The 19,176-nt window shown below is 39.2% G+C and overlaps 3 protein-coding genes across 7 annotated transcripts in view; 1 reads left to right on the top strand and 2 right to left on the bottom strand.

Annotated features, from left to right (window-relative positions):
* Tango10 (transport and golgi organization 10) overlaps positions 1-8,717 on the bottom strand; it is an 86,522-nt gene extending 77,805 nt beyond the window's left edge. For both annotated transcript variants that reach the window (XM_022085434.2, XM_087343274.1), the window contains exon 1: positions 8,390-8,717. The gene's annotated coding sequence lies outside the window, so the exon portion shown is untranslated. The remainder of the gene's footprint in view (positions 1-8,389) is intronic.
* Positions 1-13,064, top strand: sNPF (short neuropeptide F precursor). Its single transcript, XM_022085528.2, has 4 exons — positions 1-133; positions 5,956-6,065; positions 10,921-11,069; positions 11,888-13,064. Exons 1-4 carry the CDS (start codon positions 30-32, stop codon positions 11,939-11,941), a joined length of 417 nt encoding a protein of 138 aa, XP_021941220.1. The 5' UTR covers positions 1-29; the 3' UTR covers positions 11,942-13,064.
* Positions 12,343-19,176, bottom strand: part of LOC110840378 (protein disulfide-isomerase A5) — a 22,735-nt gene continuing 15,901 nt past the window's right edge. For 2 of the 4 annotated variants that reach the window (XM_087343002.1, XM_087343114.1), the window contains exon 10: positions 14,961-18,681. In XM_087343002.1, coding sequence (XP_087199128.1) covers positions 18,413-18,681 — 269 coding nt within the window. In that variant the 3' untranslated portion in view covers positions 14,961-18,412. Of the gene's footprint in view, positions 14,690-14,960; positions 18,682-19,176 lie in introns of those variants that run through there. The other 2 variants (XM_022085368.2, XM_022085358.2) reach the window with 2 other exon arrangements.

Consider the following 19,176-nt stretch of genomic DNA (forward strand, 5'->3'; position numbering starts at 1 on the left):
GTATAAAAAAAGGCGCTCCGGTGCACTGGATGTTAGAACACGCGTGGCTACGAGACGTAAAACCAAAGGACGACCCACTCGCAGTTTCCGGCCATCGTCAGACTACGAAGATCACCGACCTCGACGTCCACAGGTAAGAAGTTCTCACAAAAGTCTCTTTTCCAGACTCCGGTTCTCCGGTTGTGCGGTCCTGCTGACTAAAAACAAGTTTTGTTTTGTAAAATTGATATTTCCGTCCTCCGACTGAACGTCATTCAATAATTCAGAGAGCTGGTACTCCACACGTTTTCATCGCAGGGCGGAAACATCCGGTCCTCCTACGAAATTACGCGTTAAGCAAAGTTCATAACAACGTAAAAGCAAAGTCAGTGCGAGTGTTCGATTCTCAAACTGCAGCTTCATAAATGCACGTGAAGAAGGCTACTTATTCCATTTAAGCATCAAAGTAAGCGGTAATTTATTCTGTGAAAATAAAATGATCTCAATTGCGTTCGTTTCCTTTTCTGTAAAATCAATTTTATTCTCAACCGAGATTCATGCATTATCAGTGTTCATGGCCGCACAATTTCTTTCTGCGCGTACGTTTATACTCCAGACATGAAGACAGTTTTTGGTACAGCGTCGTTTAATGATAAGAGACATTACGTCGAAAGAATAATTTATTACGTGATTGCTGCTTCGGAGCAAAGACTCAAACTCTGGCTAATTGGCTTACAAAGACATCGATGATGGAGATTTATCAGCGCGAGAAAGAAGATTGATCTTTATTTATCTTTCGGTGATCTAATTCTGGTCTGATTCTGGTACAGCTAAAGACAAAAGCTTTGTTGCCGAGAGGTTGCATATCCTGGGAGGAGACATTTTGTGTGACACGCAACCTAAGTTACTTAAGTTACGACGACTTAACTGCTCAAAGATCAGTTAAGTCGATTTACCAACTATTCGCGTAAACACAGCGGACTTGTTCATAATTACCTCAAAACTTGTCTAAAATTAGGATTTGAGGTCTGAAAAGTAGTGAGTCTCAAGATGGCTGTTTTATGGGCTGTAGCGACGTGTAGTCTGGGTAGAAGTGAACCTAACTTTCAGGGGTCCCTTCTGCCTCCATCATCAGGGACATAAACTCAACCGCCCAGGTCACGGAGGCTGCAGTTTTATAAAAATAACAGATCTCGTACCTGTAACCGAATTCTCCATGACGTAAATCACCGACAACCGTGGTTGGCAACACTTAGCAGCGCCAAATGCACTGGACATCTCAACGCGAGTATTAACTGGAACGAACAATTTGATTCTGGACTCCAAAAAATAACACTGCGCGATTGTATTTGTCACCTTTTGAACTAATTAAACTTCGCTCCTCTAATTAAAAGATTATTTGTCTCACTTTCAATAGCGTGAGGGTTTTCGAGCAGCAGTGCCAACTGAACGCAGCTAAATGCGAAAAAAAAACCTCACTGATTTCAGTTCACGTAATCGTGAGTTTTTGTAGAACCACGGAACTTTAACCCCCACCCCAAAAAAAAATTGTGCTACCGGAAGGAATAACACTAAATCAAGCAGGGACTATTTTTTTTTTGCGGAAGAGACCCCGTTACCGCGCGGAGCGAGTCGTGATGAATCGGAAAGTTGCACGGAAACTGGAACGCGCATGCGCGAGGATATGTTCCCGACGGGGAACAGGAGCCCATGACAGATGCGCGCTCACGAGAGGGTCCACGGTTCATCCACGAGGCACAAAAGCCTGTAAAGAAATGACGGAGACCGAGGTGGACGGGACAGAGACAATAAATGCATACAAAGTTTTTAGCCCACGGAAAAGTGAGAAAGTTGAACTGCGAGTAGATTAAATTATATTATTAAAACACGTCTTTGCAGAATAAGATACGTAATTGTTGAGCGTCGAATGACAAATTAATAACGGAGTGGAAAGGATGTGGAAGGAGGCGGTTGAGGCTTAATTTTAGGTAATATCCCGGCGTTTGCGTATACGGAATTAGGAATGCCAGAGAACATCTTAGCGAGTCTCTGGGCCGAGATGTGAACCCCGGGCTCCCGGAATACGACGTCGGGTGTCGGACAGATTTTGACAGCGGCGGTGCCTAGGCTGAAATTGGTTGAAAAGAATTTCCCCGCCGATAAGAAACTGACAACGAAATCGTCTGCTTATTTCTGTCGTCAGTGACGCCGGCCCCGAACAAAACAGTAAAACACTCGTTCCATTTTATGACGCGCTGACCAATTCAGGGCGAAGGGGCTCAAATCCCTTCGACACTTTCGCTAACAAGTTCCCCAATTACGCGGTAAGCGGACCACAGAGATAAAGCGAGACTCGGATTTCATTATTTCATTATGCAGGAGCAAATGAAAACTTCAGTGTCCTATTACCTTGTTACACGAGGAGGATTGTAATGACGACCGCGCCCTCACTCGGCCATTTACGTAAAACGGGGACTTCAACAACTGATTCGTGGTTGCACACTCCCGTTCTCTTTTAAGTTTCGAGGCCACTCCCTGCCTCCATCATCAGCGCGATCATCGCCCTGATGAAGGAGGCAGCAAGGACATCCGAAACGTCGGTAAACTTCTACCAACAACAACCCAGAAGACGGCCATCTTCGGACTCACCGCCGAGAAAACCTCGAATCCTGTAAGTTAAAGAAAGTGCGATGTATTTTGCTGAGCGACGCGCATCGGAAGACCAGGAAATGGGTCTCTGGTGCTGGGGTTCGAGGGTTAAGCCCGTAGGTCTCGAGAAAAACGAAGTTTCGTGGCGGGTCGCCCGAAATCGTTTCTGTCCGACGCGGTGTTTGTCACCGGATGATTGTTTATAGTGGCTCAGTCAAGGACTGCGTTTTCCAAAGCCACGCAAAGAGTTTACGTATGTAATCTGGTCTGTCAACCCTTCACAAAACTTTAAGCTCCTCTTAACACGTCGGAAGCTGCAATCGTGATTTGATGCCTGCCAAAAGGTCGCGTGTCCTAACTCTTTCGGTACGAGACTGCATTTTCACCTTCTGCGCTCTTCTCGCTATTGGAATCGGCCATCATCTCAGCTCCACTCGCCTCGCGCGCGTCACACCTTCGTCTCTTTATTCACCGCGCATGCGCACACAGGAACAACACAGAACCACGATATATGAAGTTGTACCCACATTCTTACACAACGCTTCGTTCAATTACCTTAATTACGAGTCACTCTCACCTGTGTCTTAATTACTTCCAACATATTTCGCTCTTTACTGTCCAAGCATTACACTACACAAAAAATAATATTTCTTGTTTCTGAAGATGGTTAGTGTTGGTCGAAACATGTAGTAATAAACTGAAAATGTTAATATTTAATAATAATTTTTGATGGTAATGGTGGTGTGAACAATTTTTTATTATCTTCAAAATTTACAGCAGTCGAGAAAGATTTGATCGTCGACGTTTCGACAGTGTATTTCTAATGCCGTCTTCATGGCGAAATTTCAGTCCTGCGAAGTTGTGACGACGTCTCACCAGACTTTGACATTAATTATTCTGCGCTAGTTAAAATATCCAGTCCCGTATCTTTGAATTGCGATAATTAAGTCGACAATGTTTCGGCCTTTGAATCTGCTTCCGTCTTCGGGTGACCGGTGAGTGGATACAACTCTCTTATATTCGGGTTACTTGTCCAAAAAAAAAAAGATCCGCGTGTTTTCAACTCACCGGTTACCTGAGGACGTCAGAAGAATCAGCTTCCGAAACATCGTGCATTTAATAACAAGACTTGTATACACATTACGCGATAAGCGTCTCCTTCTTAATATCGGCCCCTTTTTTTGTTCCTCTTATTTTGCGTTTCGAAGGAAACACTTCTTAGAAAAAACAAACGAGTTACGCTTCGCGGACATCGCTTCATGCATTTCGCGGGGCTGAACACGCGTACAGTGGTTCAGAACTTCAAATTCGCTCTCTCCTGTACTTACGACGTGTAACGTATTAAGAAGATAGATCTGATTGCAGTCATTGAAATCTGGCTTGTTCTTTGGCGAGGATAACGAAATATTCAACTTCAGAATTGGACCTGAAGCCGTTGGGATTACGTTAAAGTATTCCATTTCCTGGGGCCTGATCCAGAACGTAATAAAACATCGCCAGTATCCAGTTTTATGCTGTACCAGAAAAGAATTATGCGGTGAATTTTGCATTACGACTTACGGCTTCCATCTTCGTAACTCGTACATGAATAGTACATTTTACTTTACATCAGAAACGACTGACTTCCGCGCAAAAGAAACTTCGTCGCTTTTACAATTTCACTTCACGGCCGCCATGTTCGCAATTTCCATTACTGTAAAACATTCTAATACGTTATAATCTAAAACCGTACAAATTTGAGTGCCGATTTATTTATAAATGACTTCAAAAATATAATCTTCAAATTCGCCTCGTTTCCCCCCCCCCACCGATTTTAAATTAATATAACCACAACAAAACTTTGTGCGTGATAAATTACCACCCAAAACATTCTCCAACGTAATTCTAGTCAATGTGAACAACAGTACATAAATTAAAATTAAATTGTAAATTGAAATTTTTTAGTCTCGCGATTAGAAATTACGCAGAGGAATTATGAATTACCGTCACAATAACGAAAATGGCGATATAAATAGCTTAAATATTTTAAAATATTGTTCCAAAACGTTACTTAATTCATTTTATACTTCCAAGACGTTTAAACGCCATATTTATAATCATAAAGATATAATCAAGCATCGTTAAAGGACGACTTACAATCGAAAATCTACCGACTTTTTTTTTAAAATCAGCATTCACTGACGAAAAAAGCAGCATGTTCCAAGCATTACTTCTTCCCGGAAACACTGGTTACACTAACACCACTGATTTGATAATAAACGTTCCGTAATTTGAAGATAAACGTGTACTTTATTTTGCATAAATCATTACGTCCGGATGAGAGAGTCTCTAGTCCCATGGGTCCTACAGCGTCTTACCGCCCGCCGCGTTCCGAGGACATTCGACCGGCCAACTGAGCTCGTACCGGATTCGTGCATCTAAATGTTTCGCCGGACTGAAATTCATTTCGTCGGCAAACACATTCGACACAGAATTAGTTTAATCCTGTCAATAGTATATGCAACAAAACTTGAGAGAGCGTGCGTTTTGTTTCAGTTGAATGTGAGTTGATGGCATTGTGAACACGACAGACGTAATCAACAACTATGAAACTCCGGGCGTGGATGTACGCCAAATAACTTTCTGGCGCGCTAACCGTATTAACCGTTCACAGCTTCGTCTGAGCGCTGTTGCATTGTCTCGCGGAATAAGGAACTTCTCTGCGGTGCTTTGTTCCCCCAGCCAAGAGGAAGACAGTTCTCAAATTCTTTTACGCGAATAAAACAATCAATTTCGGTTAATTTCCTCGTTTTAATATTCGCGCTTTGTAAGGAAACATCCATCCATCAGGCCCTTAAACTTTGGCAAGTTTCTACCAGACTACGCGACGTAACATCGCAGGAGACAGTCACCTTCGTGTGGTGTGTTGGAATTTATTGACTAAAATGAGCAACTATTAGCTTCTCAAGGGCTCAGTTTACACATTTAGAATGGTCATTGGAACGTCCGCTGTTAATTTTGCTGTACAGAGATTACCGACAGTGCTGCCAACGTTCAGCTTTGAAAGAAAGAAAATTTGCGCAGTCCCGTTCGCCGTTTGTGTCGCGCCAAACTGCAAGGCAGAAACAAGATTAACCTCGAACACAGCGTACTCGTCAGAACAGGAGTGCGCGCAAGTGCCATGTTGAATTTTCAGAAAGGAACAGCAGATTAAACATTTCGTCACTGATTTTTAAAAATCGCTATAAACCTTGAAGGTCAAGCATTCTGTTCTGGACTGTTGCATGTCGGTCACAACAACAGTTTTATCTTTCAATTGTTACAGATATTTTGTCTCCATTGTTGCAGAAGCAGCATGCATTGTTTCCCGACGATCAGGTGCTGCACAATCGCGCTGTGTCTCGTCATTGTCGCCGCTGAGTTTGTGACTAGCGCGCCATCTTACAGCGATTATGAAAGTGAGTATATTACAGGACGTCAGATAATTTTTGCGGTCAAAACTTACTACAAATTTTAGTCGATATCGAAGTTACGAAAATAAAAAACTGAAATAAAATCCGTGTAGACCCATAATATTAATACGGCATATTACACAGCGGAAAGCCGTCAATAACCGAGAAAACAAAATTTCCCTTTTCAGCGCGTAAACGACGGGAAACTTCCCGCACACATGTTGAATACGGTTAACAGGTTAGAGCGGGGGTCGGCTCGCCCTCTCCCGCCGGACCGACGTTGTCGAAATGACCTCGAGTGGAAACGAATCTTTAAGGCGAAGGGGGGGGGGGGGATCATGTGACACGGATGACGCACGCGGTGTTCTCACGTGTAACAGAAAGGAAACGGAACTACATTTTGACTGTTCTCACAAACGAGCGCGTACATGTCACAGCGTTTTTAATTTTGGACTATATTCTTGCACGTGTTTGTGATCACAGCTTGCAATGCGTTGTCCAGCTAATAATTCCTTGTAAAACATCACAAATAATCGAAATAATTTTTACTACGCTGCACGCAGAGCAATGAGCAACATTTGAAATTACGTCACATTGTTGCGTCTCGTGTTTTTACCGGGTGCCTACCGGTGTAACAAATATGAATTAAATTCTACGGCCAAAATGACGCACACACGTTTCAACCTTTCAGAACGTCATTACGAAAGCTAACATTTACAAACATGTCAAGGAGCAAATAACCTAGAGTTTTAATCGTATTGTTTTAAAATAGAACACGCTGTATTCCGGAGATTATAAACGTCTGAATCATAAAATACATTTCGCTTTTTTAACATACTCGGAAAGTCCGCTAATGATCTACAGGATATGCCGTTAATCACTAAGACTGGGTCCCGCAGTTCACACGGCAAACTTCTCGGAAAGAATCGCCACGGTAGCCGGTTAATCCAGGCCCGCTTTTCCGCTGTGTTTTAACTTCCCTTATTTCATAGAGAAGTCTCGAAGTGACGACCATCTGCTTTTAAGCATGTCCCAGCGAAGGCCAAACTTCGTAAGGAACGGAATTAACTACACTGAGCATAACCCATGTTCTGCAGACCGGTGTAACCTGCCCCCAAATGGCGACCATCCACCAGTAAAATATTACGTTCGGGTGTTTCGAAAGTGTTTTGTTTTAGTGGATAAAAGTAAGGCAGCTCGATACATGTTTGCCTATGTTTTTAAAAGTTAGGTTAGGTTTGTCTTATTGGGTGTTATACGTTCTTCTTTGTTCATCTTTCTATTTAGTTTATAACTTCAGTATATATATTTTTCCCTCCATTGCCTAGCTCCCTGGACTTCTTTCGATTCTGGAATGACCTTAAAACATTTCCCCTTGTAGCGCATGCGTCAGATTACATACAAATAAAACCAACAGAAAATTCCGGCCTGCGGAGAATACGACGTACACCGGTACTTCGCTTTATGTCGTCAAATGCCGTAGATTTCCCAAGTTTCGAGTATGTCCAAACACAAAGAATGCCTTCTACTTTCATTTGTCGTTGGGTGAAACAATTTACAGGCACAAATCCGAATTAAATATATTAGCTTCTGAATTAGGTTAGGTTTCGAGTAACTTACGATGAAGTACACAGTTAATAAGGAAATTCGCTGGAGACGACACTACTCGTTTACTAAAATAAATTATTTATAATATAAATTACACCGCGTTAATGTTTCCAACATATGTTAAATGATAACAACAAAGCATTCCTACGTAAAATTGGCAAATGTCTGACGCATGCGCAAAGCGAGACCCGATTTCATCGAGGTTTTCTTCAGTGGCATTGACGCTGTAAGAATATATCGTATGTACACAATTTTTGATCAACACTACATTTCACTGTACACACACTCCACTGATGTGCCGGCAAGCTGAGGGGCCTTTTGACGGCCGGCGTGGACGAACAACTTAGTAGCCGACCGGTCCACGCACAAATTGCATTTCCTGTATAATAGTCTACAAGTTTGATTATTAGTAGCTTTTCTGTACACACTTAACACAATGTGTATATTCCCTTATGTGGCATTTACATCATTAGCTTTGGTAACGTGCAACTTATGAACAATGGCACGTGAACATTTTAGCCACATTCTGGAATTCGGGGTTTGTGACACGGCTCCATCTCCAGATTTCTGAGAATGCAACGATTGGTCGCTATTTCCCAAAACATAAATTTACGTTTCAAACACACAACAAATCATTTACATATTCTTTAACGCTAAAATAGCGATCCCGACTACATAATTGAATGGCACATAGCCGCTCCACCACAGGAGTGCCTACTTACCTCCGGTGTTTTCTTGTCGGTGAGTTGCAGTATTACTCCAGAACGGAAATAGTTCCAGACGCGAGAATATCCAATTGTGACAACGAATCCACAGTTGAGAACCCGTGACGTGGAGATCAAGCCTCGCTTTATTCAACCTGTCCTCACGCATTACCAGTTTGTAAACACCATTATTCATTTGCGACTACAAATTGAACGACAATGTCTCTTTCAACTGCTGCATAATGTTCTAATGGCAACACTGAATACATGTCTACTTCACTATGAAAACATTACCGCAATCTCGTTGGACACAAGCTAACTACCACCGCCATCTTTGCTTCTTCCTCGCCAAATGACAAACGTTTTGCGTCTCATTCTTCATAAAACCAAAAGATACAATCTTATTGGTTCAGATTCCTCACCCCCGCCTTAAGCAGAAAACAAACTACTATCGGGATGGCAGGGGTGGGGGTGGGGGTGAGGGGGAACGAGCTTCAGTAAAATGATCTGCTTCAACGTGCCGAGCTATGCTCATAATTTCAACACTTCTCGCTCAAGATACCGATCACTTACGTTCCTCCCCCTTAATCTACTGGAAATATTTTACACGTCCCGGTTGGTTGTTACTCAGTTTATAGAAGTTTCCACGGGATTCTCCTGGCGTTTAATAACGCAACATTAAATAATCTCAAGCCATCTTCAAGTTACAGGAAATTCTTAACGTGTTTTCAATTCCTGAGGCCATTAGGAACTTCGACACACACCTTCGAGCGATTAATAAACGTTCTCAAAACTAAGGGTGGGAAAGTTTGTCTCACGGCACCTGCCTAACAATGTGCATTCTGTTGGATAAGAGGAACCTGTAGGTAAATCCCGGAATTTCCTAGAAGGCTGGAGAAGAGTTGAGCTACATACAGAAATTGTTTAATATCAGAAGTGGAATATTGGCTCACATCCCGTAACTTGTATATTTCGAAAAAAAAAAAGCCGTTGTGTAGAGGAAATGTTATGAGGTCAGTGCCGCGCAAAACCAATGTTTAATCCTAAATCCACGACGTGGCTCTTCATAAAACCCACTAATAACTATAGATTGTCTTAAATGTGTTTAAAGAAACAGTTGAATTACAAATCACATTACGGAGGCTAGAGGCATTTCAAAAGTTTAAGTTTCATTCTTGTTGATGTATCAGTCAGTACGTTTAATGTCTGTCTACTGACTGGATAACCGGGGTTCAATTCCTGTCAGGGGCAAAAATTGCTTCATCTAGCCTCTGCGACCGACTGTGGGTACCGGTGGTCCTTTCTCCAGGGGTAAAACGGGCTAAGCGTGATGCTGACCACTAACCTCCATCTAACACCGAGGTTAAGAATAAGTAGGAGCTATACTCCTCCACCCCGAAACGCCTCCATGGCGTGTGGCAAACTCCGCTATGGCAAAGGCAGTCCCTGTTCCTTAAGTCGAGTCGCTGTTTTCGTAAGGAGAATTGGTGGTTGCATTCCCGAACGACCAGAGAATAAATCATCCATAGATTATAATGGAGAGTAACAAACAAAGCCAGGTAGTTGACATTGTTACCGACCGAGCTCTTGGCAGTGGTTGCTATCACGATTAATCCCAACTGTTGCCGGCAGATCGTCTCTATAATAATTTCACTAATCCTGTGGATAGGTGGCAGCACAATACATGCATGCACCCCGTACGTTGACAACTTACAACACTGAGTGAGATTTGGTGTTCTCATGGCGGTATGTTCTGGTGGACATTTTAGACGTTTCAGAGGTGCTTGATGCCTCCAACACCCTGATGATGGAGGCAGCAAGCATTTCTGAAACTCAGGTAAACGTCCAGGCCACCGGGAGAAAAAACCTCGAAGACAGACACCTTATATCATTGAAGAATGCTGTCTTCTAGGTCTTTGAGCCGCGTAGTCTGGTAGATGTCCACCAACGTTTCACAGGTTCATGCTGCCTCCATCATCAGGGTGCAACTAACCAGAAGACAGCAATCTTCAGACTCACCGCCGTGAAAACCTCAAATCCTACCTTACATCATTGTTTTCCGACCTGTGTGTTAAAGTTATAGAGCGATATATTATATTTTAATTGCAGTGTCATAACTTTAAATACTGAAAAAAGAAAAGAACGGAAAGGAGGGACGGGGAAAGAAGAGAAGGACGAAAGGATGAAGAAAAGAAAGAACGAAATTAAGGTCAGACGAAATAATGTAAGAGAGTGCGGGAGAAAAGGGACGTGACACAGAGAGAAGAAAAACATTCCAAGTTAACTTCTAAGGTCTCTTACATTGCTTGGAGACATAAAGAAAAACACGACGATTTTTAGAAATGATATAGGCGATTTCATGGCCCTTGTCCCGCTTGCTTGAATCGCAGACGGTAACAGTTCCGTTTGAAAAATGTAGCATTGTTTTCGGGTTTTCATTTGTGCTCCAATCATCGAAGAGGGAGGTCCAAAGTTTGAATCCCAATAGGCTTGCTCAGGCATGACTGCTTGCCTGGAGTCTTTATTGCAATGAACATTCTCGTCGTCAGGTGTCCGCGACTTGTACGAGCTGCTGTTGCAGAAGGAGGCTTTGGAAAACCGGATGCAGCAACAGGGTCAGCACGAGATTGTGAGGAAGGCGAACCGATCTCCCTCACTGAGACTCCGCTTCGGACGACGGGCTGATCCCCTACTCACGGTAAGACAAGGGCTCTGCAGTGCTTGTATATCAATTCGAATTTAAACTTATTTTGGTTGAATAAAAAACTGTTTATCGTTGGGATCTGAGAAAACAGGCGTCGAATTATAAATACCGCTGTTGTAAATATTAATCTCATTACCTCAGTGGAAGTTTTTGTTATATTACATTAATTTACGTGCATCTTTTAATAACATCTTCATTTTAGAATTTTCTGCATAAAGAACTACAGTAAACTTGAAATAAAACGGGCAGGCAAATTAAGGGTATCTTTAGTAAACTTCGACAATTAGACAGGGGAATTTAACCTATTAAATTATATTTTAACGTTAGATCACTGTACCACAAGAACAGATCTCACAGTTATTCTCACTTATTATTAAATTCAGGTTCTAATAACGAATTTTCCTGATTTTGAACATTCCTTTCCACCAATTTGAATTCAAAAGGAGTCGCCAACGTAACAAGTAAATGGAATATATAATCAATGAAAACGACGCAATCTTAATTCCTATCTTAAATCGGAATACGTTGAACCTGAAGCTGTCTTGAGTTGTTTCAGAATACATTCATTACGTGGCTAACGTGCATTTACTAACTTCATATTTCAAGTATCTGCTGTTTTACATTTGCATGAAGTTTTACCAACGGCAGTATTTGGTTTAAAGCAACCACAATTTTTAATTTCTGAGGGCATGACACAAACAAAAAACTTTTAGATATTAAAATATTTTAAGGTTGTCTCATTTCCCGCCTCTTGGCTCACAGGTTTCATAATACTCACAGTTCTAACTACAATTTAATCTTTGTTGTTGCAGGGTTCACCATTCTCAGAACATTCTTCGGTGGAAAGCGCCATAACGGAGAATTAAATGATCTATCATCACTCCAATCCCATCACCATTGCAAACTTGAAAACCTCCCTCCCACAATGTTATTTGATCACTGATAATTAATATATATGAAATATTTAAACTTTCTTCAAAACTGAATTTCTCCACATGAAAATTAAAAATGCCTCTTGTAAATAGTCCTTTTGTTTCTGAAAGCAGCAAACAATATTTTGATCTATAAAACATGAACCATGCATGGAAAGATCTCCAAATTTTCAGATTTAGTTCTTGGTTAGATTAGATCTCTGTAATGGCATTGGTCTTGTGGGTTGTAAGGCTACGTCAACTTGTTGGTAGAGACCAGCATTTCAAAAGAACACCGGTACCTACGAAGAAGTCGAGGCAGCATTACGACTCAGGAGGCTATCACAAATCCTGTCTAATATTCATATATAATCTATTAACTGAATACATACACATACATAAATAGTCTTCTTGGAATTCACTGAAATTCAGTAAGTTTGAATATTAAATAACACAAATAAGCTACAAATGGATCTCGATTATTTCGCCAAATGCCATGTCAGAATTCATGCATTATTCACCACTGTCAAGACACTCTAAATTTACATAACCACTGTTAATTTGGGACATTATATTCGTAACAAATACAATAGCAATTTTTAGCAGCCATTTTTTTCATATGGCAATCTCTCAAAGCATGAGGGGCAGTTCAGAATAAATCTCGATATCTTTCATTTAACTTACACAGACACTTTAGTTAAACTGTGAAGCAGAATTAGATGTTATGCTAAATGGAATGTGTAACTTCCAAGGACACTGTGTCAAAATATATTTTTTCTTGAATGGACCATAACCTTAACCTTGTAAGATACTAGTAATTCAAAGGAGATGATTAGATTCACAGAATTCATTTTAATTTGTGTGCAAAAACATAAAACTCTGATTAAATTTAATTCTCCTTCATTGTCAGATGTCTGCCCCACTTGCACCATATTACTGTTATGAAAATAAGTCACGTATTACAAAGGAGAAAACTGTGTTAAGTGTAGATACCAAACCATACATAACCTCCATTCACATTACTGATTGTATGAATTATGTACTGAGCTACTAGGATAATAAACACATTTATACAGAGCTACATGTCTTTTTGTTTGTTCTTAAACAAACTTGTGCTGATATTTTAGATATAAAGAGACACACCAGTATTCCCCAATACATAAAGTAATCGGTATAATACACAAAATGAAATAATGCCGACAGCTTTTTGTTGTGTGTGATCTAGACTTACCCTACTTCCTTGAAGATGAACAGAGAAAACAAAGAGAACAAGACAGTTAATCTTGGAGAAGAGCTGTAAAACATTGTTTGAAACAAAAATAACAAATGTAGTCCACCACATCCTGCAAGTGCCCATCCTAAACACAATAAAAATCGAAATTGAACTCACTGTCCCACTCTCCACAAATGGAACAAATTTCATTTGTATTGTTCCTATGATTCTGGTACCTGGAAGCCATCTGACTCATAACAGATTTTATTTTCGTCAAAATTATCAAGAGATGATAAAGTTGCGTCATATTGTGATAAATATATATTTGTTTAAATCTTATCAGTTTAATCACAATAAAATTCCTATTAAATATTAAAATATTACTATAATTAACATTTAAATATTTAAATTATATTAAATGATGTTCTCTATCGAAATGTTCGATTTGCATTAGATCATCACTTTTTTACACGACATGTTTCAGTTCTAAAAGAACCATCTTCAGGTGTATAAAATTATATAAACTTAAATATGACTTCTTAAATGCAACTTTTAGTCAGATGTTTATCAGATTTCAAATGATGTTTTCAAATTTTAATATTTAATAGGAATTTTATTGTGATTAGACTGATAAGATTTAAACAAACAAAATTATCAAGTAAGAGCTATCAAACAAAGCCTTCTTGATTATTCTGCCCTTCTCTTTTGTTTTTTTACCTGTTTGAGGAACAACTTTTTTTTAGAACACTTGTTAGATTGATGATGGCCAGATTCTTCCAGGTTTTCTTTCATTGCTGTTGCAATTAATATTTCCAACTTTAGTTCCTTTGACTTATGCCAATTAAATCTATTCATTGTTACATTTGAAGGTCCTGGTACTGGGAAAGAGTCTGCAATGGGTACTAAAACACATTTTGAAGATGAATTAAAATCTTCTGTAGAAGAATTCTCAGTCATTTAGTCCATAACCTGAATCTGATTTGTCCCAGATGAATCAAAACTACCAGAGATCATCAGTTGGAATAGGAATCACAGTCATGTTTACTTATCCTCTGCAGGTTACTTGCAGCCTGAGTTTTTCTGATAAAAGAACTGGAGAACAACAAAGATTCATTACTCTCAAGCCTTGTTAAAATAAAGTCCAAATATGTGAGAGTTGAGGTTCTAGTGGCACTTAAGATATTTGCAAATTTTGGGTTTTTGTGCTGCGTAGATTTGTATAGATACCAACATCTCAGAAAATCATAGTCTCCATCTTCTGGGCTGAATTGGAGGAGACTGTTTCTCCAAAAGTTGGTATCTACTTATGAACCTTCGCAGCATCAAAACCCAGAACATCACTGAAGTCGACACAGTCCATAAACAAGTGTCTCACCACTGCCAAGCCAGAATAAAATTTTGGGGTCCAAGTAGATTCATGTTATACTAGACTGCATCATAATGGAGTGAAGTGTATTGTACATGACCATTTATCGGTGCAGCAGTCCACACTGGAATCAGAAAGAATCATAAAGCAGCCATGCAATGTCAACTCCTATTAGAAAATTAAATTTGAGAATCTGTTTATGAAGACAATGATACCAACAATATATTTACTCATTTCTGTATAATTTTTATGAATATCTTTGAAGCTATATTTCTGATTAAATATAAGGGTATGAGCAAAATAAATAATGGCGAGATTACACAAAGAATACAATATCTTGCAAACATAAATGGAGGCAATTTATCTACAGCAGCAGCAATGATCCATAACAGAAGCACTCTTAATTATTTATTGTAAAATCCTTAATCAAGTTATAAAAGAAGCTAAAAATAACAATGTAGTAGATTTATAGCAAAACATGATATAACAACATGGAACATGGCATATAAAGGAGACAGGAAACATATATTTAACCAAACAGATGTCCTCTCTTCTTATAAATAATAGAAAAGCAAAGGGAACAGAAAAAGTTGCTGAACCAATTGTACTTTCTTTCTAATAGTTGCTAAAATTTTAAATACATCAAATGGGAAAAGAAGATGCAATTCTGCTTTTATCAGGTTCATCTAACCATTGAAGCTGATACAAAAGTATATCACATTCCTTCAATTAAAAAAACTCACCAGGTTACGATGAAATAACAATTAAATTCCCAAAAGTCTGTTCAAGTCTGGTAACCCATTAAGGTATATCTGTAATCACTAGGGAACATATTTTTAGGCGCTAAAAATTTAGAAGATATTTATTATTTATGTGCTTCCGAAGTATAAAAAAACACTGCTATAAAAAGTAGGAAATAGTTCTTAAAATGTACTGATAATTGCAAAAAGTACTCAATATCTCAAATGAACCATGAAAGTAATCTTTATGTTGCGTCAGTTATCATGAAAGCGATATGTATTAAAAAATTTAAATTTCACTTCTCACGATACCATTCTTGCATTACATGACGACACTAACAAACAAGTCCCTCAGGTCTTCAGAATTAATTGGGGGTCTTCCCCCTCCAATACCAATGCAATCTTGCACATGACTTAACCCTTTATACTTACAAAAACATTAGCAGAATGTTTGTTTTACTGCATCAGCTTTTGATTGGTTGGTTGTATTCAGTTTATCTTTAATGTCATTGATTTATCTTATTTTCTGTGGCCTTTTCCAACTTTGTTATACACTAAAACTAAAATTAGCATGAAATTTCCCCATCTTTGTAAACTAATCTCCATTACCTCATCACAGTTCAGTTATAAAACTGCAGTACTGTGAACAAGCTTCATGAAGATCTCTAGCAGCTAATAATGAATACCCAATAACAGCAGTTCTGATTAACCAAACAAAACACTAATGGGCGATTCCCAGTCTGTCTACAAGTGTCACTATGTCCGACTCGCACATAAATTGCCAAACAAAAAAGTTTGGACAACAAGCGAAACTTAGCTTGACGTAAAGACAACAGGCTGTGCAGTCGAGTGAAATATTCATTTATCCGTTCCTTAAGACATATATTATTCAGTTTTATTCATGTATAACAGAATATCTGTTCACATCAAAATGCAAAAAAGTGTCCTTAAGTAACAAAATTACATAATAACTTGAACGCTGCATCGATTTTCATGAGCTTAGACAGCTGCAAAGAACTTTTTTCAAACCTGGAAATCCATTCCCTAGTATAAATCACCAGACAGGCATTTTCCCTGACCATCATAAAATTTCAATACTAAGGGCATTGCATGAGAAAGGTTCACTATTAACTGTTTTCTTAAGTACTTGAGAAAGTTATGTACAGTATATCAAGCCATCATATGCATATTAATAACTTTGGATCCAGAACAATTTCACTGAAAATTCATGTTGGAGGAATATTTTGTGTTTTAGCAAAAGCTTCTGCCTGTAAATCATAAAATTTTTGTTACCTAATTTACATTTTTATGATATTCAAGAGACAGTTTAAACTGGTTCAGATCATATTGTCCTATTTGCAATACAAAAAAAATGAAATTAAATCATCAAATTAAACTCAAAATTGTTTCTCGTATTGGGGAACAATAAAAGATGCAGTTCCCCAGGATCAATTTTAGGGCCTTTGCTTCTAATGATAGGTGCCGTAGGAATCTTGATATCTCATACTATAATCCATGCTGTAAATTGGCATATACAACCCAATAATCTATCAATGAAGCAGTTATGACTATTTTGATAGTAGAAGTGATTTTTCTGACCATTTGGTCAGTGGTGGCACCCTACTGAAGACACGGACAGTGGAGAGGGCATGGCAGATTGCATCACAATGGTGTACAGCACTGGGGATAAAACAACAACATGGGCGCTGCACTCTCCCTCCCCCATACCGTGAAGAGGTAAAGGTCAGCACTGGGGATCCTCTTTGAAACCTGATGCTGCACACCCCTGTACGGTCCCCAAATAATGTGCACCATGCCACTGGAAGGACCCACCAACATCACTTATGTGAAGATTTCTGTCTTCTGGGTTGGCAACAACCCAGAAGACAGAAATCTTCATATTTTTAATCGCCCTGATGACGGAGGCAGTATGACCTCTGAAACATTGGTAAACATCGACCAGACTACACAGCGCAACAACCCAGAAGACAGAAATCTTCATACTCATCGCTGTGGAAACCTCAAATCTTACATAACTTATGTGGTCTTATTAAAGACCAACGAACTGGGCCATTTGTTATTGTGGGACATTTAACATCAGACTTCCTGCATTTCCTACAAGATGAGCCACCCCTTATATTGGAAGACATTCCTCTCCAGGCCAGATTAAATATGACGGCACTTCACCTCATTTTGGTCAACAAGTCTCGCAGTGCTTGAATAAGTGCTACGGAAATTAGTGGATTCATCTTGGAGGTACGCATGCCTCGCCACCCCATTCACCAGACTTGACACCGCCTGATTTCTACTTGTGTGGAAATATAAAGGACTTGGCGTAACGCAAAAAATTGCAGACATGAAATGAACCGTTCTGACACATCATTTACAGAACTGTTCTCATACAGAACTGTCATGGAAGCATAAAAAAGCAACATGTGCTATTTTAAAATGCATTTTTGTGCACACTCAATGTACAAGGTCATTTAAAACAGCAAGCCACTTAAGCACGTGTGTGTCAGCCACGAGTGGAATACAATTCTTACACAGGTGATTCATTTCTTCTTCGTGTCAGAGTTGCTTTTCATTCATAGTAACTACGTTATTGTACAGATTTTGACCCAAGCTGAAAAGAAATATTCTTCACTTAAAATAAGCCACAGAATAATCATCTGAACTTTGGCAAACGTTTCTTGGAACAACCTGTACAATGTTATATCGCTAACACCTTAATTAGAAAGCATTATATCATGGCGTTGAAATGAAATAGAGCTCAAAACAAAATTCTTACTTCAATCAGCTTTATTAATGGAAATATTTTTTTTTCTGTTTGCATAAGTTCATAGGCCGTCAAACTGGAAGGAGGATTCTCTGTTGTGAAAACTTAACGTTCTCTTACTTTGAAAATTGCAGAAGGATACAATGCAGCTACATACGCTACTGGTTTGCAGATGGTCAGGAAGCAACCTTTCAACACCTCTTCTTAGCGCACACTTTTAATCTGTGATAAAATGTAGAAGAAATGACAGAAGTGATGGTTATCAATGAGCATATGACTATTTCAGTAGTAAAAATAATAGTAATGCGTTACCAACGAGAGCAGGATTATTTCAAAGTTCGTCCTTATCGCCGATGACTGGAGACGGCAACTTCATAAAGTTCTTGATATCTTCCGCAGTTCGTTTTCTGTCATAATCTGATACAAATATCCCATTATTAAAGAACTTTAACGTTGGGAATCCCAAGATGTTGAATTTGTTAGACAATTTAGGGTTTACTGTGGCATCCACTGTCGCAAGGACACCGCGGATATGTTCCTGCTTCATCTGGAGTGCTGCCAGACTGTATGAGGGCTTCATTCTCTTACAGTGACCACACCCTGTAACAAACAGAGCTCTTGTGCTAATACAATAATCACACAACATCAAATAAAAAATTATGCTGGCCTGTTACAAAAAGTGAAACTAAATCTAAAAAAACTTTAAGATAGAACTACTAAATAAAAAAATAATAATAGTGCCCTTTATGTAGTTAATTTCAGGACATAATAGTTTTTAACATGTTTCTGAAAGGACAGAATGAAAGCTCTCCCCGTCAGCCTGCTTTGGCCTGCCGTCAGAATGAACCAGAGACCTCTAGTGACGTCATCACAGCCAGCTGAACACACGCATGACAATAAGACTCCTTAGAGCTTAATTTGTTTTCCCTATAGAATGTCAAACCAAGTTCCACATCAATACAAAGCAACTGGAAAAATAATGTTACCAACTAGAACGTTAATTTTCTAGATAGAAGGAAAGAAAGAGGTTACACGAGAATAACAACATAACTTCCTGAATTTATAGAAATGCCACAATTTAATTCGTACGTTTAA

The sequence above is a fragment of the Zootermopsis nevadensis genome, unplaced genomic scaffold (genome assembly GCF_977971745.1).
Source record: "Zootermopsis nevadensis isolate Lab colony 2312 unplaced genomic scaffold, Znev_1.0 Znev_ptg000001l, whole genome shotgun sequence".
Classification (NCBI taxonomy): Eukaryota; Metazoa; Arthropoda; class Insecta; order Blattodea; family Termopsidae; genus Zootermopsis; species Zootermopsis nevadensis.